Below are 25,583 nucleotides of genomic sequence, written 5' to 3' on the forward strand. Positions count from 1 at the left end.
TGCAGAGAATTCGTAGTTTGGAAGTTAGGAGGAGGTGCGGGACTGCCAAAACTGTTGTCCAGAGGGCTGAGGAAGGGTTGTTGAGGTGGTTCGGACATGCAGAGAGAATGGAGCAAAACAGAATGACTTCAAGAGTGTATCAGTCTGTAGTGGAAGGAAGGCGGGGTAGGGGTCGGTCTAGGAAAGGTTGGAGGGAGGGGGTAAAGGAGGTTTTGTGTGCGAGGGGCTTGGACTTCCAGCGGGCATGCGTGAGCGTGTTTGATAGGAGTGGAGACAAATGGTTTTTAATACTTGAAGTGCTGTTGGAGTGTGAGCAAAGTAACATTTATGAAGGGATTCAGGGAAACCGCCAGGCCAGACTTGAGTCCTGGAGATGGGAAGTACAGTGCCTGCACTCTGAAGGAGGGGTGTTAATGTTGCAGTTTAAAAACTGTAGTGTAAAGCACCCTTCTGGCAAGACAGTGATGGAGTGAATGATGGTTGAAGTTTTTCTTTTTCGGGCCACCCTGCCTTGGTGGGAATCGGCCAGTGTGCTAATAAAAAAAAATTCTACTGCTAACTTAATATATGTTAGTGTAAACTTGTTATATAGTATTTATATGCATTTATAAGTGGAAAAAAGGCGTTGCACTTTACGGCGATTTCCGCTTTACGGCGGCAGCCTGGAACCTAACCTGCTGTATAACTGGGGCCCTACTGTATTCCCTCTTTTCCTGCCATAACTTATCCTTCAACATTATTGCTACTCCTTCTTTAGCTCTAACTCTATTTGAAAACCCTGACCTTATCCCATTTATTTCTCCCCACTCAATACTATTTTTTTTTTATTATCACACTGGCCGATTCCCACCAAGGCAGGGTGGCCTGAAAAAGAAAAACTTTCACCATCATTCACTCCATCACTGTCTTGCCAGATGGGTACTTTACACTACAGTTTTTAAACTGCAACATTAACACCCCTCCTTCAGAGTGCAGGCACTGTACTTCCCATCTCCAGGACTCAAGTCTGGCCTGCCGGTTTCCCTGAACCCCTTCATAAATGTTACTTTGCTCACACTCCAACAGCACGTCAAGTATTAAAAACCATTTGTCTCCATTCACTCCTACAAAACACGCTCACGCATGCCTGCTGGAAGTCCAAGCCCCTCATACAAAACCTCCTTTACCCCCTCCCTCCAACCTTTCCTAGGCCGACCCCTACCCCGCCTTCCTTCCACTACAGACTGATACACTCTTGAAGTTATTCTGTTTCGCTCCATTCTCTCTACATGTCCGAACCACCTCAACAACCCTTCCTCAGCCCTCTGGACAACAGTTTTGGTAATCCCGCACCTCCTCCTAACTTCCAAACTACGAATTCTCTGCATTATATTCACACCACACATTGCTCTCAGACATGACATCTCCACTGCCTCCAGCCTTCTCCTCGCTGCAACATTCATCACCCATGCTTCACACCCATATAAGAGCGTTGGTAAAACTATACTCTCATACATTCCCCTCTTTGCCTCCAAGGACAAAGTTCTTTGTCTCCACAGACTCCTAAGTGCACCACTCACCCTTTTCCCCTCATCAATTCTATGATTCACCTCATCTTTCATAGACCCATCCGCTGACACGTCCACTCCCAAATATCTGAATACATTCACCTCCTCCATACTCTCTCCCTCCAATCTGATATCCAATCTTTTATCACCTAATTTTTTTGTTATCCTCATAACCTTACTCTTTCCTGTATTCACTTTCAATTTTCTTCTTTTGCACACCCTACCAAATTCATCCACCAATCTCTGCAACTTCTCTTCAGAATCTCCCAAGAGCACAGTGTCATCAGCAAAGAGCAACTGTGACAACTCCCACTTTATGTGTGATTCTTTATCTTTTAACTCCACGCCTCTTGCCAAGACCCTCGCATTTACTTCTCTTACAACCCCATCTATAAATATATTAAACAACCACGGTGACATCACACATCCTTGTCTAAGGCTTACTTTTACTGGGAAATAATTTCCCTCTTTCCTACATACTCTAACTTGAGCCTCACTATCCTTGTAAAAACTCTTCACTGCTTTCAGTAACCTACCTCCTACACCATACACCTGCAACATCTGCCACATTGCCCCCCTATCCACCCTGTCATACGCCTTTTCCAAATCCATAAATGCCACAAAGACCTCTTTAGCCTTATCTAAATACTGTTCACTTATATGTTTCACTGTAAACACCTGGTCCACACACCCCCCTACCTTTCCTAAAGCCTCCTTGTTCATCTGCTATCCTATTCTCCGTCTTACTCTTAATTCTTTCAATAATAACTCTACCATACACTTTGCCAGGTATACTCAACAGACTTATCCCCCTATAATTTTTGCACTCTCTTTTATCCCCTTTGCCTTTATACAAAGGAACTATGCATGCTCTCTGCCAATCCCTAGGTACCTTACCCTCTTCCATACATTTATTAAATAATTGCACCAACCACTCCAAAACTATATCCCCACCTGCTTTTAACATTTCTATCTTTATCCCATCAATCCCGGCTGCCTTACCCCCTTTCATTTTACCTACTGCCTCACGAACTTCCCCCACACTCACAACTGGCTCTTCCTCACTCCTACAAGATGTAGTTCCTCCTTGCCCTATACACGAAATCACAGCTTCCTTATCTTCATCAACATTTAACAATTCCTCAAAATATTCCCTCCATCTTCCCAATACCTCTAACTCTCCATTTAATAACTCTCCTCTCCTATTTTTAACTGACAAATCCATTTGTTCTCTAGGCTTCCTTAACTTGTTAATCTCACTCCAAAACTTTTTCTTATTTTCAACAAAATTTGTTGATAACATCTCACCCACTCTCTCATTTGCTCTCTTTTTACATTGCTTCACCACTCTCTTAACCTCTCTCTTTTTCTCCATATACTCTTCCCTCCTTGCATCACTTCTACTTTGTAAAAACTTCTCATATGCTAACTTTTTCTCCCTTACTACTCTCTTCACATCATCATTCCACCAATCGCTCCTCTTCCCTCCCGCACCCACTTTCCTGTAACCACAAACTTCTGCTGAACACTCTAACACTACATTTTTAAACCTACCCCATACCTCTTCGACCCCATTGCCTATGCTCTCATTAGCCCATCTATCCTCCAATAGCTGTTTATATCTTACCCTAACTGCCTCCTCTTTTAGTTTATAAACCTTCACCTCTCTCTTCCCTGATGCTTCTATTCTCCTTGTATCCCATCTACCTTTTACTCTCAGTGTAGCTACAACTAGAAAGTGATCTGATATATCTGTGGCCCCTCTATAAACATGTACATCCTGAAGTCTACTCAACAGTCTTTTATCTACCAATACATAATCCAACAAACTACTGTCATTTCGCCCTACATCATATCTTGTATACTTATTTATCCTCTTTTTCTTAAAATATGTATTACCTATAACTAAACCCCTTTCTATACAAAGTTCAATCAAAGGGCTCCCATTATCATTTACACCTGGCACCCCAAACTTACCTACCACACCCTCTCTAAAAGTTTCTCCTACTTCAGCATTCAGGTCCCCTACCACAATTACTCTCTCACTTGGTTCAAAGGCTCCTATACATTCACTTAACATCTCCCAAAATCTCTCTCTCTCCTCTGCATTCCTCTCTTCTCCAGGTGCATACACGCTTATTATGACCCACTTCTCGCATCCAACCTTTACTTTAATCCACATAATTCTTGAATTTACACATTCATATTCTCGTTTCTCCTTCCATAACTGATCATTCAACATTACTGCTACCCCTTCCTTTGCTCTAACTCTCTCAGATACTCCAGATTTAATCCCATTTATTTCCCCCCACCGAAACTCCCCTACCCCCTTCAGCTTTGTTTCGCTTAGGGCCAGGACATCCAACTTCTTTTCATTCATAACATCAGCAATCATCTGTTTCTTGTCATCCGCACTACATCCACGCACATTTAAGCATCCCAGTTTTATAAAGTTTTTCTTCTTCTCTTTTTTAGTAAATGTCTACAGGAGAAGGGGTTACCAGCCCATTGCTCCCAGCATTTTAGTCTCCTCATACGACACGCTTGGCTTAATACATATCTTAAAATATTTTCATCCTTAGCTTGCAGTGAGTGGTGAATATATTTATTGTAGGAAGACTGAATATATGAAGGATGGGTATAATTGAAAACTGCTGAATTAGCGAAATACCCCAAAGAGAAGCGCTGTAAAGCGGCGCCCTCCTGTATAATGAAGCCTAAATTAGCTTTTTATATTATACAATACACAACAAAAACTTTTTTTTTTGCTAAACATTATTTTATTCTTGTTTTAATTTCGACTCCAACTATAAAATTCTTGTACAGAATACTGAATCACTAAAAAGATACATATGAATTATGAAAATAAAGGCACTTACTACGTTTGAGGTCATCTTTAGAGAAGCCAGGAGAATTACAGTCCCACACAACTTCACATTCTTGTGTCCCACACAGCTGACTACTCATGAATGGTACGTCAGGTGAATGTTGCTGTTGGTGTTCAAACTCTCGTGGCTGCTGCCTTTTAATAGGCGTGTGAAAACTTTGCTCATCATTATTTATGCAACTGCTATGGTCATTATTCTGCAAGGTAATGAGGATCTAGAAAGCAAAAATGCCTAAGCAACATGAGATAAATTTAAGGATATGGTGACACATTTTACACTGTTCTTTTCTCAGTTCATTTGCTTGACTAGTATTTGGAAAAATAAAGCTTATGCCTCTCAGAATTAGTGTTTCTTGTTTAATTTAGTACTGTATAAGTCACCATCCATAAATTTATGAATATGCAGCAAGTCAACATAGGAAAAAAAATACATAGAAAGAGTAAGCCTTTAGTAAAACAACGTCTTGCTCTGTAAGCACTTCGTCTTAATAAAGCTCCCAATGAGCAGAACAGTTTTAATACAGGTTTGATATTTTTTTTTATTATTTACCATTATTATTTACCATCCATAAATTATTGTCTATATATCATCTCAATGTGGTACAGTATGTTAAGATTCATCAAGAGTAACAAATTATACTGGACAATGCTGTAGTTAAGATATAAGAAAACATTGCAATTAATTTAAGTAAAATTTACTACGTCAGACAACATAAGTGAACATACGGTTGGTTGATTTCGGAGTCGTCGAGATTTATAAACTTGTGAATCAGCAACATTGGCTGGCACTTCATCATTCATGCTATCCATTAATGGAGAGCTCTTCTTTGATACTGGGGACCCTGAAAATCATTAAAATAATAAGTAGAGCATGCCATTTAACTTTTATAAAAGTTAATGGTTTAGGCAATAACACCAAACCTATCACCAAAGGCCTACGTAAACAGGATAACATCAGCAGAATGTGATACTGGAAAATATAAGAATAGTTTCCAGATACTTCAAGGATTCATTAGGATGGGTAGGCCAAGTGTTTACAGCAGGTCACCCTCAGTGGGAAATGGCTGATGTGTTAAAAAAAAAGATACGGTAATACAGTAGAACCCCAATATCCACTGATTTGGTATTCACGGTTTCAGTTATCCACGGTTTACTGTGGCCCAAAAATACCTCTTAATTTTGCATAATAATAGCTCCAAAGCACAAAAGTAAAGAAGCTGGAAATTCTTCAAAACCTAACAGAAGCCATGAAGTGCATCCCATCAGTGAAAAAGTGATAATTCTCCACTTACTGTGCACAATTTATCAAATAAACTTTATAATAGGTATGTATAGGACTTATATATAGGGTTTACTACTATCCACGATTTCGGTATCCACGGCAGGTCCTTGGAATGTATCCCACGCGGATACGGGGTCTTACTGTATGCACCACCCATGTGATGACAATATGGGACCATATGGGCTCTGGTGGCCTGGTGGTTAACGCTCTCGCTTCACACGGCGAGGGCCTGGGTTCGATTCCCAGCCAGAGTAGAAACATTGGACGTGTTTTTTTCCACCTGTTGTCTATGTTCCCCATCAGCAAAATGGGAACCTGGGTGTTAGTCGACTGGTGCGGGTCGCATCCTGGGACACTGACCTAATTTGCCCGAAATGCGGAGCATAACAAGGGACTTTCTATATAGTAGTATGTCATTGTTGTCAGCTAGGACTGTATACCTTGTACATGTACTTGTAGTAAATAAAAATATTATTATTATTATATTATTATTATTATATTATTATTATTATATTATTATTATATTATTATTATATTAGATTCACATATTAGTCCATTTTATCAAACTTTTACTTTATAGACAAAATCCTCTAGTTAAATTATATTAACTCCTTTATTTTCAATGTTTATTGAAGTATATCTGTAAAATGTGTACAGTACTGTATCAGAAATACAATAGAGTACTGTAGTGTATTTTTTACTATTTTTTAACATTCTGATATAACAAATACCCCTATTAGTCTGCTATAACAAGGGTTTACTGTACTGTACAATAAACACTCTACTTTAGTCATAAAGAGAGGTAAAACTTACCTGTGCCATCAGTGCCTTTATTGTTGCGTTTACGTCGCAAAGACATCCTTCGAGACGGAGCATTAATCATGGTGTGCACGTACACCTGGTGATTTAGGGCATAATTACTGGATCTATAAGGAGAAAAATCAATCCCTGCATGTAGTAAATGGCTGGTCAATATTTATAATGTAATAAAAGAAGAATTTACACGTAATCAACAGAGCATTTGGAGCATTATCTGCTAGCCAAGTTAAAATGATTTTACTAAGTTTCAAATTGCATGCTGGTTTGAGTAAGAACACTGAGAAGTGATGATAAATGAGGAATTAGAAGAACTTGTCAAGTCATCAACAGAGGAAGAGGAAGATTCAGTAGAAGAAACTGAAACAGAACCAGCAATGTGGACTTTGGAAATATTTGGCAAAGTGTTTTGGAGTGCATAGACTTTAAAGGAAAAAATCACGATGGAATGCAGCATTAAAGTCACCTGTATAATCACTTAAACATTAAAACCTCTCCAACAAATGTCTGATGAACTCAAAAGAAAGAAACAACAACTTCCTGTCATGATGTTTTTCCAAAAGGTTGAAAAACAAACCATGTCCACTATCAATGATCCCCAACCATCAACATCATAATGTCTTATTGTGCATAATTTATCAATTAAACTTTATCATGGCTATGTGCACGCATGTTAACGAAAAATGACATATATAGGGTTTGCTGCTATCCATGGTTTTGGGCATTTGCAGTAGGTCTTGGAATGTGTCACCTGCAGATACAGGGGGACTACTGTACTGTCTGGGAAATGGGAGGCATTCAGATTGGATCCAAGGAAGGGGAGGAAATAAACCTGAAGCAATATGTAAGACAACAAGCACTTCCAAAACCAAGCACTACACATGCATCAAGCATAAGAGGGTTTACTTCTATTACTGTCGATAAATATTCTTTCCTAGTATGCAATCAACAACAAAAGATTAGCTTCTGGTCATCTCTATCCACCATAACTGCCATTACCAGCCACCTGCTCCTCCCCCATTAGACCCTTATATTGAGGGTACTGTATTATTTTAAAGTACATATTATTATTATTTTTTTAACACACTGGTCATTTCCCACTTAGGCAGGGGGGGGGGGAACCCAAAAAATGAAGAAACACTTACATCATCACTCACTCCATCACTGTGTTGCCAAAGTCATGCAAATACTAAAGTTCAAAACTACAAGCATATCTCCATCCCTCCTTCAGAGTGCAGGCACTGCACTTCCCACCTCCATGACTGAAGTTCCATAATTTTTTTATTTTTGGTATCATTACCTTCAGAAACAATATTCTCTACCATTTTAGAAGATAAAATATATATTTTTTAAATTGCTACCCCTGACAGGACTTAATTTCAGGAGTCACGACAGTGTAAAGGTTAATTCCACATAAGAATCTTTGTCTCCACAGATGATCAAGACACCATGCAATTATCTTCCCTCGCCTATTCTACGGTTCACCCCATCTTTCATAGGCCTATCTACCTACTAGTCCACTCCGAAATATCTGAATATATTTACTTACTCCATGCTCCCTTCTTCCAATCTGGAATCCAATCTTTTGTAGCTTAGATTTTTTGTTACTCTCGTCACTTTGCTTTTTATCTATGGAAGAAAAAGGAAAATTACCAGAGCATAGTGGTATCAACACTGTTAAACGGGTGCAAGGCATGGGCTTTATACAATGCAGTGAGGAGGCTGGAGGCAGTTGAGATGTCATGTTTTAGGGTGAATATTATGGTGTGAATATTATGCAGAGAAATTTAAGCATAGAAATTAGAAGATGGTGTGAGGTTATCAAAGGTACCATTCAGAGGGGGTTGAGGTGGCATGAGCATTTAAAGAGGATGAAACAGCACAGGATGACCAAGAGGGTGCATAAATCAGGGTGGAAGGAACGAAGGGTTGGGGCTATCTCAAAATGGGTTGGAGGGAGAGGATAAAGGTTTTGAGTGCTAGGACCCTGAAGATCCAGCAGGCTTGTGTGTGTGCGCGCGTTAGAGCGGAGAGGAAACAAGTAGTTTTTATGGCTTGATTTGCTGTTGGTGTGAGCAAGGTAACATTTATGAAGGGATTCTGGGAAAACCTGTAAGCCAGACTTGAGTCCTAGAGGTGGGTAGTACAATGCCTGCACTCTGAGAGACAGGCGAGGATGGGTGATGCATAACACAATCGACAGTTCGTTAAAACAGACACGCATGCATACTAATAAAGGTCTTCTTTTAACCAAGGGTGGCAATGTCACACTTACACTTATGACGAGACAGCTTTTGAAAAAAATGAAAGTGAATGTGTTAAATTTTTTTCTTTGTAGGGAAAGGGGTCATCCTACCACACTGGGAAATGATTGATATGTTAAAAGTTTATGTACAAATCTTCAATGCAATTTGCTAACCATACCAATTGAATACAGCACATGTACATACTCTGCACTAACAGGATTAGACATAAATAGGACAGAAATTGATTCACATAAAGTGAATCCACATTATGCAAGGGAAACCTGGACTCTTGAGGTGTGCAGCCACTTGCCTCTGCGAGCCCCTCAAATTGCATAGTAAAAACTGTATAGTAAAACTTCAGCTACATTGCCCCCATAAGCCATACCATGGGTGCGGTTAGAACCTGCGATCAGAAAGTCTCAAAACTCCAGACCGTCGTGTTAACCACTAGCTAGCCCAGTGGCTAATGCGACGGTCTGGAGTTTTAAGACTCTCTTATCGCGGGTTCTAACCCCAACCATGGTATGGATTGTTTGCAATCGTGTCATTACGATTTTGTGAGTCTGCCCCCAGTTCATGCACTAGTCATCACTGCTATGATATGGAAAGAATACTGGTGCAATAGGATTTGGGTGTGGATGGGGCCCCCCGTTTGAGGGGGAAACAAGGCTGAACTACTGTTCAGCCTTGTCCCTCTGGCTTCTGTTCTGTCTTTGGTCATGACTGGTTCATTTTGCAGCTGGCCCTGTATGAGCTTGAAGTCTGAGGCATCTATTTCACCTCACATTCCACATTCCCATCTGTACTGGCTGAATCACTGCTGTTCTTGATGGTAGGGTACAATTGCCATGTGTTCTGACTCATCTGTTAGTCCCAGTGATCCAACTGCTGTTCTTCATGATCCAAATCTTATACCAGCTGATCCACCAGTTCCCCTTGCTGATCAAATTGTGGGTCCACCATAACTAGGGCTAATGGCTGCTGCTCCAAACCTGTTTTTAGGCACTCTATTACCTTTTCACTTTGATGTAGAGCTACTGTCAGAAAATACCTCCTACTGTACCTGTGTCAGGGCATCAGTGTTGAGGCAGGAATGTCTTCTATGTTCCACTGGCCAGGAAACCTGGCAAATCTGTTCACTCGGTAGATATTTCCAGCCTGAAAATTGATAAACGGCAAGAAGTTAGGTTGAATTCTCTCTCTCTCTCTCTCTCTCTCTCTCTCTCTCTTTAGTCATTTTTTTTAACTGTGTGCAGGTCGGTGCCGGATCAGCCGAGCTGTGGCTCATACATTGGACTACATGCGGCCAGAAGTAACAGCCTGGTTGATCAGGCCCTAATCCACAGGGAGGCCTGGTTGTGGACCGGGCCACGGGGGCATTGATCCCGGAATACCCTCCAGATAGTCTCCAGGTAGGTTAGGAAACTCAAGGAGCTATATGTCTTACTGGCTCATGTGTGCACATGAACTTGTAGGACTTTCCAACATAGTTCATACTGTATGTGATGTGCATCATTGTATGTTGCACAAGTGTTCAAGGCACATGAGAACTGTATTAAATTCAATTAGGCAATAAACACTTATTTTCACATAATAAGAATTTTCAATATATTTTGCAAATCATCCAAGTTGCATACAGCTAATACATATACAGAAATAAACCTGTTGATTATACAAGTTAAAGTGTATGGTAAAGTTAATATTGAGAGAGAGAGAGAGAGAGAGAGAGAGAGAGAGAGAGAGAGAGAGAGACAGACAGACAGACAGACAGAGAGAGAGACAGACAGAGAGACAGAGAGACAGACAGACAGAGAGACAGACAGAGAGACAGAGACAGACAGAGAGACAGAGAGACAGAGAGAGAGACAGAGAGAGAGAGAGAGACAGAGAGACAGAGAGAGAGACAGAGAGAGAGACAGAGACAGACAGAGAGACAGAGAGAGAGACAGAGAGACAGAGACAGAGAGAGACAGAGACAGAGAGAGACAGAGAGAGACAGAGACAGAGACAGAGAGAGACAGAGAGAGACAGAGACAGAGAGAGAGACACACAGACAGAGAGAGAGACAGACAGAGAGAGACACACACAGACAGAGAGAGACACACACAGACAGAGAGAGACACACGGACAGAGACACACACAGACAGAGACAGACACAGAGAGACAGAGATAGAGACAGACAGAGACAGAGCCAGAGAGACAGAGGCAGAGAGAGCTGAATCACAGATGAACAAAGAGGATTTAGGAAGGGTAGGATATGTGAAGATCAAATGTTGATAGTGATGCATGTAAGTGAATAATACAGCCTCTCCTCACTTAGTGACATACTCGTTTACCAACAACATGGACTTATGACGGGCTCTCTTGACCTCTATTCTGTTTATTACAACATACAGTACACTGCTGTATAAATATTTAAAAATATACCAGAAATGTTATAAATTGTGCAAAGGTGACATTAAAACAATATCAAAGATGGTTGATACAACCCCACTACCATTACAGTATGCTCCTCACTTAGCAATGAATTCGTTTACCAACGTGGTTTTAGGAACAAAACTCCGTCGTTAAGTGAGGAGGCTGTATTTACATAAAAGAAAGGAAATTTTTGCTACAGCTATGGAGTTAGAATACACATACAATAGGGCAGATAAGGGATCAATATAGCAGAATTGCAAGTGTATGGAATAGGTTGTAGGTTACTTAAAACAATTAATAGTTTTTATAAAGATGGTGAGGCTCAGGTTAGGGTATGTAGGAGAGAGGAAGATTATTTTCCACCTAAAAGTAGGCTTTAGACAAAGATGCACGATGTTACCACAGTTGTTTAATATATTTATAGATGGGGTTGTATAATGTGTGGGATTAAAAGAAAAAAAAAAAACTAATACAAAGTGGGACTTCTCACAGATGCTTTTTGCTGATGACATAGTGGTTTTGGGAGATTCTGAAGAAAGGCTGCAAAGGTTAGTGGACAAATTTGGGAGGACACATAAAAGAAGGAAACTAAAAATGAACACAGGAAAGAGCAAGGTAATGAAAGATTGGATATCGCCGTGGAAGGAGGCAGTATAAAGGAAGTGAAAGTGCTCAGAGTCTATGAAAGATGAGGTGAACCAAAGAAGTGATGAGGGGGAAAAAAGGTTGGTGGTGCATTGAGGCATCTGTGGAGACACACAATATTATCCATGGAGGCAAAAAGGGAAATGTATCAGAGTACATAGTACCATTATTATTATAATCAAAAGAAGTGCTAAACTGCAAGGGTTAAACAATGCAGCAGGGCAGGGAAAGATGCAGGGGAAATGAGTGGCAAGAGGGAGAGGGATGATTATTAGGGTATGGAGTGCAGTGGGGCAGTGGATAGTGCAGGGGGTAGAGGGTACCAAGAGATTAAAGTAGAAAGAACAGAGGAGAGTGCTAGAGGCATCATCGTCAGAGTTTGTGTAGTAAATCGGTCGCTGTCAAAAAGCCAATGAGAGAGTCTGGATTAAAGGAGGGTCCATCAGCAAGAAGGGAAGGTAAAGAAAGGGCAGCAGAGAAGAGATGACATTGGAGGTAAATTCTGCGTGTTCGTTGATACAGTAGACAGTCCAACAGAATGTGGCTAACAGATACTGGAATGTGACAGTTCTCACAGAGAGGAACAGGGCGCCTCTCCATGAGATACCTGTGAGTAAGACGAGTGTGACCGATGCGAAGACAGGAGAGAGTAGTTTCCCAACCCCGACACTGATGACAAGAAGATGGCCAGAAGCCTATATACTCGGTTTAATAGAATGAAGTTTGTTATGGAGCAGATCAGACCAACGTTGTTGCCAAAAGGTGCAAAGGTTGGTAGCAATTTCAGCAAAATAGCCCATGAATGGAACACCCCTATATGAAAATGGGAGGTCATAAACTGCTAACCGCTCAGCATTGTCTGCCTGTTCACTGCCCTGTACATCAACATGACCAGGGGTCCAGCAAAAAACAGCATCTTTGCGTCTGCTAGAGATATGGTGAAGCCAAAATTGGATACGAAGAACTAGGGGGCGAGGTGTATCAAATTTTCGTATAGCCTATAAAGCACTAAGGGAGTCTGAAACGACCACAAATGGTGACACAGCCATAGATGCTATACAGATAAGTGCTACAAGAATAGCATACAATTCAGCCGTAAAAATGCTAGCCGAGGATAATAAATGTTCTCGCACGACACTGTCCGAAAACACTGCTGCGAATTCGACGCCATCAGAAGGCTTAGAACCATCAGTGTACACTGCAATAGCATGAGAATGAGTGCAGAAGTGGTCAAGAGAGTTGGGCTTTCACGTATGGCAGTGGGAAAGAACAGACTCGAACAGCTGGAACTTCACAAGGGGGCAGGGAAGAGATGCTACATGAGCATAGAAAGGTGGTAACTGAGCGAATGGAGGTGGAGAGAAAAGGGGCAGAGTAAGCAGGGGCAACGAACAGATAAAGAACGTCTACTAACATCAGTGACCATCCTACATATGAAATTATTGTGGAGGTCACGAGATCAGACATAACAGCGAAGGCAATGAGCATCACAGTGATCAGACAAGGATGGAATATTCGCTCCTGCATAAAGGCTCTCAACAGGGGATGAACAAAAGGCCCCAAGGCACAGACGGAGACCTTGGTGATGAATGGAATCTAACTTATACAGAGTTGTGGGAGAGGCTGCAGAATAGATTTGGTCACCATAATCCAGCTTGGAGGACCCCAGAGGCTACAAACAGAACGAGAAACAAGAGGAGGATGGGGAGAGGGGAAGAAAGGGGAGTATGAGGAGGGTGGAGTAGGGAAGGGAGGATTCGGGGGTAATTAGGTTAGGTCAGAGGAAGAAGATCAAGAGGTCCAATTCCTCAGACCAATAGCCTCTTTACCGTTATAAGGAGCCCCCCTTAAAGAGGGAACATAGTACCAACCCATAAATTGGTCAATAACCCACTGCCATGGTAATGGCCTTTTTAACAGTGTGTGATACTCAGGAATGCATGGTCATTTCCAATTTCCCGGATCCAGAGCTCATTGATATGAAGGCATCTTTCTTGAAGGATGGTGAGCAACAATCTACAGAGAATTGTAGAAGAGGTTGAAATATTATATTCATGGGAGAGGTAAACCCATAGTGGTCATGGGGAACAAGGGTAAAGGGAAGGCAATCAGATTATATTCAAGGACCGGGAGGGCAACTCTAATTCCTTGGATGAAGAGCCCTTCACCTACTATAATACGTATACGAGTTTAATAAGTTTATTCAGGTACGGGTACATATAAACACAGAACATTAATTACCATACATAGCAGCATGTATTGATCACTTAGGATAACCCAAAAAAGAGTCAAAGTGACTTATTTCCATTGGGATCCTTTACGATTAAATTGATATCAGATCTTTAAGATTAAATAAGTTTAAGACAACTATACTGAATATCAGTACAATTACCAGCGTTATTAGACAACATTATATGGTTTTTAAACAGTTAATGGTAGACAAGTTACTGTTAATTACTGTCATGATTCCATAATATTAATGTTGTAGTGGGAGGGGAACTACAACACCCAGTACAACTCTCATCACTCTACACACACATTACACACGTTCACAATCAGCAAGCAACATGCAGTAACAACGTAATATTTTCTGAACACGTATCATTACAACTTACCGTTTTATATGTATTAACAACATGAGTACTAGCAAAAACTATCATGGCAAGATGTTGCTGTTTTATTTTCCTCCGCCATATGATCACAACCAAAACATTGACTATTCCAATAATATTCACCATTAACAAAGTGTATTTGTCAATGACATACTTAACTCGCGATTTATGCAACGTTAAAATTATATATTTTATTATAACACATAAAATACAACACGAGATTCTTCCTTAAATAAATTTCTGAAGTCTTAATGAATATCTTATTACTTTAAGACTGTCGTCGTTCACGAGCAAAACAAATGCCAAGTGACACTGTGTTTTTAATGTTGAAAAATAAATATATAAAAACAATATGCATAGAAGATACACACATACTCATCTGATGAAGCACAGCGTATATAACAATATGTCATCTTTTTTATTTTTATGAGAAAAATGTTTGTCATATTTATTTAGAAAGTAGGACGAGTATGGGACGCACAATAAAGCTATTAAATTAATTAACAATAAAGTTAAATGAATTTAGTCCCTAGAAGACACACCCTACAGCAGGCCCAACTAGGCTGTTACTGCTGGCCACACGCAGGCCGACGTACGAAACAGCCCGGCTGGTCAGGTACTAATTTTAGGTGCCTGTCCAGCGCCTCCTTGAAGACAGCCAGGGGTCTATTGGTAATCCCCCTTATGTATGCTGGGAGGCAGTTGAACTGTCTTGGGCCCCTGACACTTATTGAGTTTTCTCTTAGCGTACTCGTGGCGCCCCTACTTTTCATTGAGGATATGTTGCATCTCCTGCCGAGTCTTTTGCTTTCGTAGGGAGTGATTTTCGTGAGCAGATTCAGGACTAGTCCCTCTAGGATTTTCCAAGTGTATATTCTCATGTACCTTTCTCGCCTGCATTCCAGGGAGTACAAATCAAGGGACTTCAACCGTTCCCAGTAATATACGTGCCTTAAAAGTTCTCTGTACTTTCTCCAGGTCTGCAATTTCGCCTGCCTTGAAAGGGGCCGTTAGTGTATAGCAATATTCCAATCTAAAGAGAACAAGCAATTTGAAGAGAATCATCATGGGCTTGGCATCCCTAATTTTGAAAGTTCTCATATCCATCCTATCATTTTCCTAGAAGCTGTGGTAGATGCATTATTGTGATCTTTGAAAGTGAGATCCTCTGACATTATCACTCCTAGGTCCTTCACATTAGTTTTACGCTCTATTGTGTAGTTGGAATTTTTATACTCCGATTCAGTTTTAATTTCCTCGAGTTTTCCGTATCGGAGTAATTGAAATTTCTCTCTTCATTGAACTTCACATTGTCTTCTGCGGCCCATTTTAATAAAGATTTGGTTGATGTCTGATTGGAGACTTGCCGTATCTTCGATGGATGAATGTCACGCAAATTCGGGTATCATCGGCAAAGGAAAACACGGTGCTGTCAGATATAAGGATGAGGAACAGGATGGAGCGAGAACTGTGACTTGTGGAACAGAGCTTTTCACTATAGCCACCTCTGACTTTACTCTGTTTACTATTACTCTATGTGTTCTATTTGTTAGGAAGTTACTGATCCAACTACCAACTTTTCCTGTTATTCTTTTATCACGCATTATGTGTGCTAGTACACCATGATCGCACTTGCCGAAAGCTTTCGCGAAGTCTCTGTATACCACATCCGCATTGTTTGTCCTCCATAGCATCCAAGACCATGTCATAGTGGTCCTCTAGTTGGAACAGGCATGAGCGACCTGCTTTAAACCCATGTTGCCCTGGGTTGTGTAACTGATGGGTATCTAAGTAGATGGCAGTCTAGTTTGTTAGCACTTTTTCAAGATGTTTATAATGTGGGACATTAGCGTTATCAGTCTGGATTTTTTTGCAACTGCTTTATTTCCACCTTTGTGAAATGGGGCTACGTTTGGTGTTTTTAGTGACTGTGGGATGACCCCTGTGTCCATGCTCCCTCTCCACAGAATGCTAAAGGCACAGGAAAGGTGTTTCTTGCAGTTCTTGATAAACACAGAGTTCCACGAGTCTGGGCCTGGGGCAGAGTGCATGGGGCATGTCATTTATTACTTTTTCAAAGTCTTGTAGTGTTATGATAATATCAGAGATTTTTCAGTTAACCAGATTTTGAGTCTCGGGCATAAAAAAATCGTTTAGAATATCGACTCTTAATCTGGTTAACGGTTCACTAAACGCTGAGTCATATTGGGACTTCAGTATCTCACTCATTTCTTCGCTGTCATCTGTGCAAGTTTTATCTCGTCTGAGCAGGGGTTTAATACTGAATGTTGATTTTGCCCTGAATTTTGTATAAGAAGGGAAGTATTTTTTTTTTTCAATTTCATTTATGGCTTTAAGTTCTATCTGAGTTTCATGTCTCCTGTATGATTCCTTAATCTTAAGTTTGATATTTCTCTGACCAGTGCCCCCTTTCGTATTTCAGATATACTGGCGCCTTTCAGCCGCTCTGTTTCTTCGCCTTTCCCTGTATAGGGAACATCTCTCTCTTTCTAGTTTACATATTCCCTTCTTTTTTCTTAAAGGAATATACCTTGAGCATACCTCAAGTACCCAGAGTTAATTCTTTCTAGGGAAAGGTCCGGATCCGTGTTGTTTAGGATATCGTCCCAGCTTGTTTCATTTAGGACATGGTTGATTGGATCCCACTGTATGTTTTTGTTATTGAAGTTGAATTCGGTGAAGGCACCCCTCATTAATGATCACCTTATGCTGATCAGGAGCCCTGCGCATGTATGTCTGTACCTCTTTTATGTTGTGATCTGAGCGTATTGTCTTTGATATTGTTATATTTCGTATCAGATCATTATTATTAGTGAAGATGAGGTCCAGTGTATTTTCCATTCTTGCTGGGTCCACTATTTGTTCCAGAAATTTAATAGCTCATGTGTGAATTTTCATCTGAGCTATCTTTGCTAAAACATTATTTGCTACATTCCTCCATTTTAGGTGTCTTAAACTGAAATCGCCCAGCAGCAAGATGTTTGGGGCACGAGTTGGGAGATTTTCCAGACAGTGGTCAATTTTCAAAAGCTGTTCCTGGAATTAAAATAAAATTAAGGCACATACTTTCAATTCCCGACTGTTTCAACAGCTCTGAAATGACAATAATGAATATTTTTGACGTTTGTTGTTGCACACAAAGCTAGATGGCTGTCAAAGGGAAACTTCCTGAGACGTTTCTATTCACTTTTTAAAACAGTTGTTGAATTCTTCCAAGACTCCAATTCTGTTCTATGTGATGAAATAAGAAACATCAAGCATGACATTGCTTATTTGTCAGATGTATTCACAAAGTTCAACGAAGTTAATTTGCAATTGCAAGGAAATGAGGTTAATCTTACCAAAGTCAAATCAGCCCTTTCCACTTTTCTTTCCAGATTACAATTATTTAAACGTAACATAGCCTTCAAGTATATTGTGCACACCTGAATGAGCTGCATAAAGACATGTCTGACAGATTTTCGGATCTGGGTGATCAATCCATCTCTAGATATTAGCAATGAGGAAACAGGAATGGTGGAGGAAGAACTGATTTCACTCCAAAATGACACTGAGATGAGGCCAAAGTTCAAAAAATCATATCAAAAATTTTAGTTACAAAAAAAACTGACCACTACCTTGCACTGTGGAACAAAGTCAAGATATATTTTATAGCCTTTCCAACAAGCGAGCGGCCCATGTCCTTTCGCATGCTAATACATTACTTTTTAACAAGTCACTAGAAACTAGCACCTTCCCAGAACTACTCAAGACAGCAAGGGTTACACCAATACATAAAGGTGGTGACCCTACAGACTTAAACAACTATAGGCCAATATCAAACTTACCATTGCTATCCAAAATCTTCGAGAAACTCGTGCACAGGAGACTATATTCATTTATAACGTCACAAAACATACTCAACCCCTGCCAGTTTGGATTCAGGAAAAATAAAAGCACTAATGATGCAATTATAAAAATGCTAGACCTGCTTTACACAGCATTGGAAAATAAGGAATATACGCTAGGAATTTTTATTGACCTAAGAAAAGCGTTTGACACAGTAGACCACGGCATCCTACTCCACAAACTTGACCACTATGGTATAAGAATAGCGTCTGATCATTTCCCTAGGCTAACCTCACTAGATATTGGTAATACTATCCTTCCTGGTGGGATATTCAAACGGAAACGTTTTAATGTTCCCACTGATCAGCATGATGACTTTGTTGCACATGTGACTGACTGGTATAATTCCTATGAGTGTTCCTCTGTAGAGACCTTTAACAATGACCTTGTGAGCAGCATTCAGAACTTCTTAGAGCCGCCACTGCAACCTCTTGGTACTCTAAACCCAACAAACTTCCATAATAATCATACCTCCTTCAAAAACCATACTTATTACAATGATTCTAAACTTCGTACACTGAAACGTACTGCTCGCAGACTAGGCCTAGCCTATAGAAAACATCGTACCCCTGGAATGCTGAGACTCTTCCAAACTGCCCTTGCTGCTGCCAGAGAGCGTATGACAGAGCTGCGGCAAACAGACTGGGAAAAATTTGTCAACGGTCTTAATGCTCACACCCCACTTAGCCGGGCATGGAGGGACATAAATAGAATTAAGGGTAACAGAACTGGGCAGATCGCGCACCCTCATCCCTTGCATAGGGCGAATGAGTTAGTCAGTGCTTGGGCTGCTACATCTAGCTATGACAATCTTCCCAGTACCACACAGGCAAAATTAAATGACAAATATGATGCAAGGGAGAGACTTGTTTGCTTTATGCTCAGCAAGGCAGATGATTGCAACATTCCTTTCACTAATTATGAACTTGATGCAGCACTAACTAAGGGCAACTCCACGTCGCCTGGTGAGGATGGTATTACTTACAACATACTCAGATTGCTGTGTCGAGTACCAGGTAATCCATTACTTGAATGATATAACATGAGCTATGTAACTGGGGCTCCCTCAATCTTGGACCAACAGCCTCATTATTCCAATTCCTAAGCCCAATCAACAAAATGCATTTCGCCCAATATCTCTTACTAGCTGCTTGTGTAAAACATTTGAGAGAATGATTCTTAATCGTCTCATGTACAGAATCAAACAATTTTTGTCTCCCCGGTTACATGGTTTCATGCATGGAAGGAGCGTGCATCATTGCATAGCCACCTTTCTCACCCTGCACACTGACAGCTCATACACTACCTTCCTTGACCTTAAATCCGCTTTCGATGTAGCCAACCGACATGTAATCATTAGTGAACTTGCCAGAATGGATATTGGAGGATGGCTTCTCCGCTGGATTAAAGGCTACCTGTCCAACAGAAAATCGTCTGTGTTGTTCCAGGGACATAGAAGTGTAACTAAAGACTTTGAATTAGGAACCCCACAGGGAGGTGTGCTCAGTCCCACACTGTTCAATATTCTAATTAATGCATTATTTAATGCTATGCCTAGTCAGCCCCATCATTATGTGATTAGTTTTGCTGATGATATAATGATTCACACCACCGGATTCTCCAACACCCAAAACATTCTTAATCATGTACTAGCCTCGTGTCAGGACCTGGGGTTGATAATCTCTACTGATAAAACAAAGATACTCAATAGGCGTCCTCCTCGACAGAGAGGCACAGTTCGTCAGATCCAATTGCATGATGGGTCTCTTCTAGAATATGTAAGCAGATTCAGGTATCTAGGCTTTGAGGTTCCACTACTTGGACCTGTTGTAACAAGACTTTGTCGCCAATACGAAGAAAGACTAAGAGCAATTAGAGTTGTGGCAGGGCTTCACCCCAGGTATGGTGCTAATGTTAAAATTGTGAAAATGATGTATCTTGCTTATATTAGATCATTGGTTGATTATGCTGCGCCACTATTTGCTCTTGTGTCTGACTGGAAGCTTGGAGGGCTGGAAAAACTGCAGAACGAAGCAATGAGGATCATTTTAGGATGCCCTCGTACTGCCAAAATTTTAAATATGCAAAAAGAACTTGATATTCCAAGCATCAGAGATCGTGTTATTGAAAGAAATATCCTAATTGGGGTTAATATGCTCAGGCAAGCTCATTCAAACCCCTGCACAGAAGCCCTCCAAACTTTCCTCAGCACTGGTGAACACTCCTCCAGATGGATCGAAAAAACTGGAACCGACCTCCGCATGAATCAGATACATGATCTATGTCAAGTAAGGCAACAGCGGCACTTCTCCGCTCCATGGAATATTACCCCATTCCAAACTACCATTCCTCCATTTCCCACCAAACTACTTCTTAAATCACAACCAAAACTTCGCCTTGAAGCCAAACATGAGGCCTTAAGCTGTATTGATAACTTAGTCACACAGCACACACTCTCGCAAATTATTTACGCTGATGGTTCTGTTCACCAATCCACTGGTGCAGCTGGTAGTGCTGCTGTTGTCGTACAGAGTGATGGCTCTCTTAAAGAAATTGGAGCACGCATCAATAATTGGGCCTCTACCCTTCAGACAGAACTGTTTGCCATACTCCTTGCACTGAAATGCATCTGTGTATCAAAGATTGACAGTTTAATTGTAACTGATTCTCTGTCATCCATAAATGCTCTCAACTCATTAAGCATAAATTGTGGCATGCTTGTGTCAGAAGCCAGACACAGGTATGGTAGGATTGTGGGCAGTGGAGTCAGAGTGCACATGCTGTGGATTCCATCTCACATTGGTCTTCAGATGCATGATAGAACTGATAAATTGGCTAAGCTGTATGCTTTCAAAGAGGGAGTAGATTACAATCTTGGCTTGTCAGGTAGTAGTTTGAGAACAATAATACGAAAAGAACTTCAACTGAATTTTATGGACTTAAGGCTCAGGGAGATTGACACCAGTGAGTCCATCTATCATCATTCTATCATGCAGGAGGAGCCACATGTCTACGGTGCATCCAACAAAATAAGCAGACTCTTGGATGTCACTACCGCCAGGCTCCGGCTGGGTTACAAGTATCTTTGGCAGGTTAAATCACCACCACCAGATGTAGACCAAACGAAATGTAAACTTTGCCAGATGGACTATTGTCACACCCTGCGTCATTATGTACTGGAGTGCGATAAAATTAATGAATTTAGAAACAACTCACTCAGAAGTGTTCAAGAAATGGCTAAGTATTTTATCCAGGGGTGTCACTAGCACGTTAAGAGACCATACAATAAGTGTCAGGGGCCCGAGACTGTTCAACTGCCTCCCAGCATACATAAGGGGGATTACCAACAGACCCCTGGCAGTCTTCAAGCTGGCACTGGACAAGCACCTAAAGTCGGTTCCTGACCAGCCGGGCTGTGGCTCGTACGTTGGTTTGCGTGCAGCCAGCAGCAACAGCCTGGTTGATCAGGCTCTGATCCACCAGGAGGCCTGGTCACAGACCGGGCCGCGGGGGCGTTGACCCCCGGAACTCTCTCCAGGAAAACTCCAGGTAAACAGTGGTATATGACAGACCATTCTGGAGAAATACCCTGACTTTGCTAGCTGTAAATAAAGCATTAACACATGTTAGTTACCATTTTGTCCTAGGCACATGTCGATTAGACACTAGGCCTGTTGTAGGTGTGTAGGTGTGTGTGTGTGTGTGTGTGTGTGTGTGTGTGTGTGTGTGTGTGTGTGTGTGTGTGTGTGTGTGTGTGTGTGTGTGTGTGTGTGTGGTGTGTGTAGTGTGTGTGTAGTGTGTGTGTGTGGTGCATGTGTGTGTGTGTGTGTGTGTGTGTGTGTGTGTGTGTGTGTGTGTGTGTGTGTGTGTGTGTGTGTGTGTGTGTGTGTGTGTTTGTGTGTGTGTGTGTTTGTGTGTGTGTGTGTATATATGTGTGTGCACTCACCTAGTTGAGATTGCAGGGGTCGAGTCCAAGCTCCTGTGTGTGTACTCACCTAGTTGTACTCACCTAGTTGAGGTTGCGGGGGTCGAGTCCGAGCTCCTGGCCCCGCCTCTTCACTGATCGCTACTAGGTCACTCTCCCTGAGCCGTGAGCTTTATCATACCTCTGCTTAAAGCTATGTATGGATCCTGCCTCCACTACATCGCTTCCCAAACTATTCCACTTACTGACTACTCTGTGGCTGAAGAAATACTTCCTAACATCCCTGTGATTCATCTGTGTCTTCAGCTTCCAACTGTGTCCCCTTGTTACTGTGTCCAATCTCTGGAACATCCTGTCTTTGTCCACCTTGTCAATTCCTCTCAGTATTTTGTATGTCGTTATCATGTCCCCCCTATCTCTCCTGTCCTCCAGTGTCGTCAGTTCTCTATTTCAACACTACATCTCACCTGGCCCTATTACAGGCTCTGATCACATCCCAGTCATCTTGCACATCTCCAACCCTATCCTCATTCCAACCACACCTTCCTTCTCCTACAAGAACGCTGACTGGGATGCTTTCAAACAACACATAGACAATATTAACCTCACCTATGACTACAACAACAAACCCATCTCTGACATCGATACTCAACTTGATCTCATCCAGGACACCATTACACAAGCAGCCAACATCGCAATACCAAAGAAAACTCACACCACTCGTTATTCCTTCAAACCGTCACTCAGAACAAGAAGACTAATTATCTGCTACCACAACCGCTTCCTCTACAACACACATAGATTTAATCAAGTCCGATTAGATCTCACTTACCTTAGAAACGATATTTTACGCAGCCTAGACCAAGACCACAACAATCACTGGTCACAACTCATACAACAAGCAGACAAGCAGCGTATTAAAAACACTAAAGCCTTCTGGAACTTTATCAAAAAAATCAGAGGCACAACTCCCACCAACAAATTCAAACACATCACCCACAACAACACACACATCTCAGACCCGCAGGCTGCTGCCAATATCTTCAAACACATCTGGGAGAACATCTTCCACGCTCACCCACCTCACCCTAACGTTATTCAACACATTCAGAACATAGAACACTGGAACACTGCACACACACAAGAAACAACACCAGACAGCCACATACATCTAGACTCTCTTACCTCCTCCCAAAAACTCGACACTCCTTTCACCAACACAGACATTAAAACTCTCCTCAGACACCTTCCTCCCAAGGCTCCTGGTGCTTCTGGCCTAAACCATATTATCCTGAAACACCTTCCTGACTCTATCATTACTGCCTACACAAACCTCCTCAATGCCTCCCTTGCCTCTGGATACTTCCCTTCCCTCTTCAAAGCTGCTACTGCTATCCTCCTTCCTAAACCCAATAAAGACCACTCTGACCCTAGAAACTATCGCCCTATCAGCCTCCTCGAAACTTTAGGAAAACTCTTTGAAAAACTCATCAATCATCGCCTTCGCAGATACCTGGAACACAATTCTCTACTTTCTGATGGCCAGTTTGGCTTCAGAACACACAGATCCACACAGGATGCCATTAACATCATTCTCAACTACATCCACATCAACACAAAACAAAGAAACAGGACAGCCCTGGTTGCAAAAGACGTTGAAAAGGCCTTTGACACTGTCTGGCACGAAGGGCTCAAGTACAAACTCTGCACTAACTTCAACCTGCCTCTCACTACTCGTAAACTCCTCTGCAACTTCCTAGACGGCCGTACCATGAGAATCAAATTCCAAGGCTGTTACTCTGACTACTTCACACTAAATGCCGGAGTACCCCAGGGATCTGTCCTCTCCCCTACCCTCTACATTTTATACACTAATGACATTCCAACACCTGTATACCACAACTCCATCACACTAGCCTATGCAGACGACATTACACAACTTATCACTCATGCCAATATAGATACACTCACACACAAAACACAAAATGAGGTCGACAGGATAGCCATCTGGGAACAAAAATGGAGGATCAAAACCAATGCAGCTAAATCCAGCATTACATATTTTAACTACAGGAAACGTGATCCTCCATTACCTGTCGAACTCAGAACAGCTGACACCCGCACTTACTTCCCTATCACACAATCTGTCACTGTCCTTGGCGTTAATCTTGACTACCTTCTTCGTTTACACGGACACATTCACTCAAGGCATGCAATAGCTAGTAAGGCCCTTGCGGGCCTCTACAAGCTGAAACATGCCTCTCAACGCACCAAACTACACCTCTACAAATCCCTAATACGTCCTCTGATAACTTACTCTCCTCTAGCCCTCTCTCTTGCAGCAAAAAAAACTTACTTAAACTGCAGCGTGTCCAGAACAAGGCGCTGCGCTGGGTGCTTGATGTCAGATGGGAGGAGTTCGCCACAAGCGAGTCTCTCCATGCCCAGTTAGACATCCCTGCACTGAATCTGTACTGGAAGAGGCTCAGTGACAGACAGATAGACAAACTTGAGACACGACATGACTACTGGACCTCTCTCCTTGACGTAGACATTCGCAGACCCACAAACCAACACAATCTTTTCTACTCCTTGCATGATCCTGCTCCTAACCCTACTTACAAATAACCTTGGATCCGCTGACAGGTACCTTCTATGACAGGTACCATTCTCTGACCCACGTTTGCCTTAGCATTTTTGGGTTAAGACATGGCCCAGTTCTACACTCCTCTCTAGCTCTAAACGTCGCATGTCCCTTCCTCCTCGCTCACCCCACTGGAGTCCTAACAGAAGAGCCTGAATTTCTCTTCTCAATATCTGTTCCACGATCGCCTTCGCTGCTGGGTTAAGCCCTGGCTCTTTTTCTACGACTAAGAACACTCCTCTCCAGCACTATTCTTCGTCTGTCCCGTTTTCCCCGCTCATCCCATTTGGGATCTTACCTGAACTCTCGTTCGTTCGTTCGTTCGACATGCCTATCAGTGTCAAGTGCAAACTCCTACTGTATGCAGATGACAGTGCCCTGTTAGTGTCAGGTAAAGACCCACAAGATATAGCTAATGTTTTAACACTGGAACTGGAGTCCTGCAGCAAATGGTTAGTAGACAACAAACTATCATTACACCTCGGGAAAACTGAAGCCATTCTCTTTACATGGAGTTTACCTGGAGAGAGTTCCGGGGGTCGACGCCCCCGCGGCCCAGTCTGTGACTAGGCCTCCTGGTGGATCAGAGCCTGATCAACCAGGCTGTTACTGCTGGCTGCACGCAAACCAACGTACGAGCCACAGCCCGGCT

The 25,583-nt window shown here is 41.8% G+C and overlaps 1 protein-coding gene across 6 annotated transcripts in view; it reads right to left on the minus strand.

Moving 5' to 3' along the window:
• LOC128700906 (uncharacterized protein DDB_G0286591) overlaps positions 1-14,613 on the minus strand; it is a 52,963-nt gene extending 38,350 nt beyond the window's left edge. Inside the window, exons 1-6 of one of the 6 annotated variants that reach the window (XM_070087015.1) lie at positions 14,457-14,613; positions 9,842-9,936; positions 8,082-8,161; positions 6,530-6,614; positions 5,161-5,276; positions 4,427-4,631 (exon numbers count right to left, since the gene is read on the minus strand). In XM_070087015.1, coding sequence (XP_069943116.1) covers positions 4,427-4,631; positions 5,161-5,276; positions 6,530-6,599 — 391 coding nt within the window. In that variant the 5' untranslated portion in view covers positions 6,600-6,614; positions 8,082-8,161; positions 9,842-9,936; positions 14,457-14,613. Of the gene's footprint in view, positions 1-4,426; positions 4,632-5,160; positions 5,277-6,529; positions 6,643-8,081; positions 8,162-9,841; positions 9,937-14,456 lie in introns of those variants that run through there. The other 5 variants (XM_070087013.1, XM_070087016.1, XM_070087017.1 and 2 more) reach the window with 5 other exon arrangements.
• Positions 14,614-25,583: the final 10,970 nt, after the last annotated feature.

Source organism: Cherax quadricarinatus, chromosome 20 (assembly GCF_038502225.1).
Source record: "Cherax quadricarinatus isolate ZL_2023a chromosome 20, ASM3850222v1, whole genome shotgun sequence".
NCBI classification, from domain to species: domain Eukaryota; kingdom Metazoa; phylum Arthropoda; class Malacostraca; order Decapoda; family Parastacidae; genus Cherax; species Cherax quadricarinatus.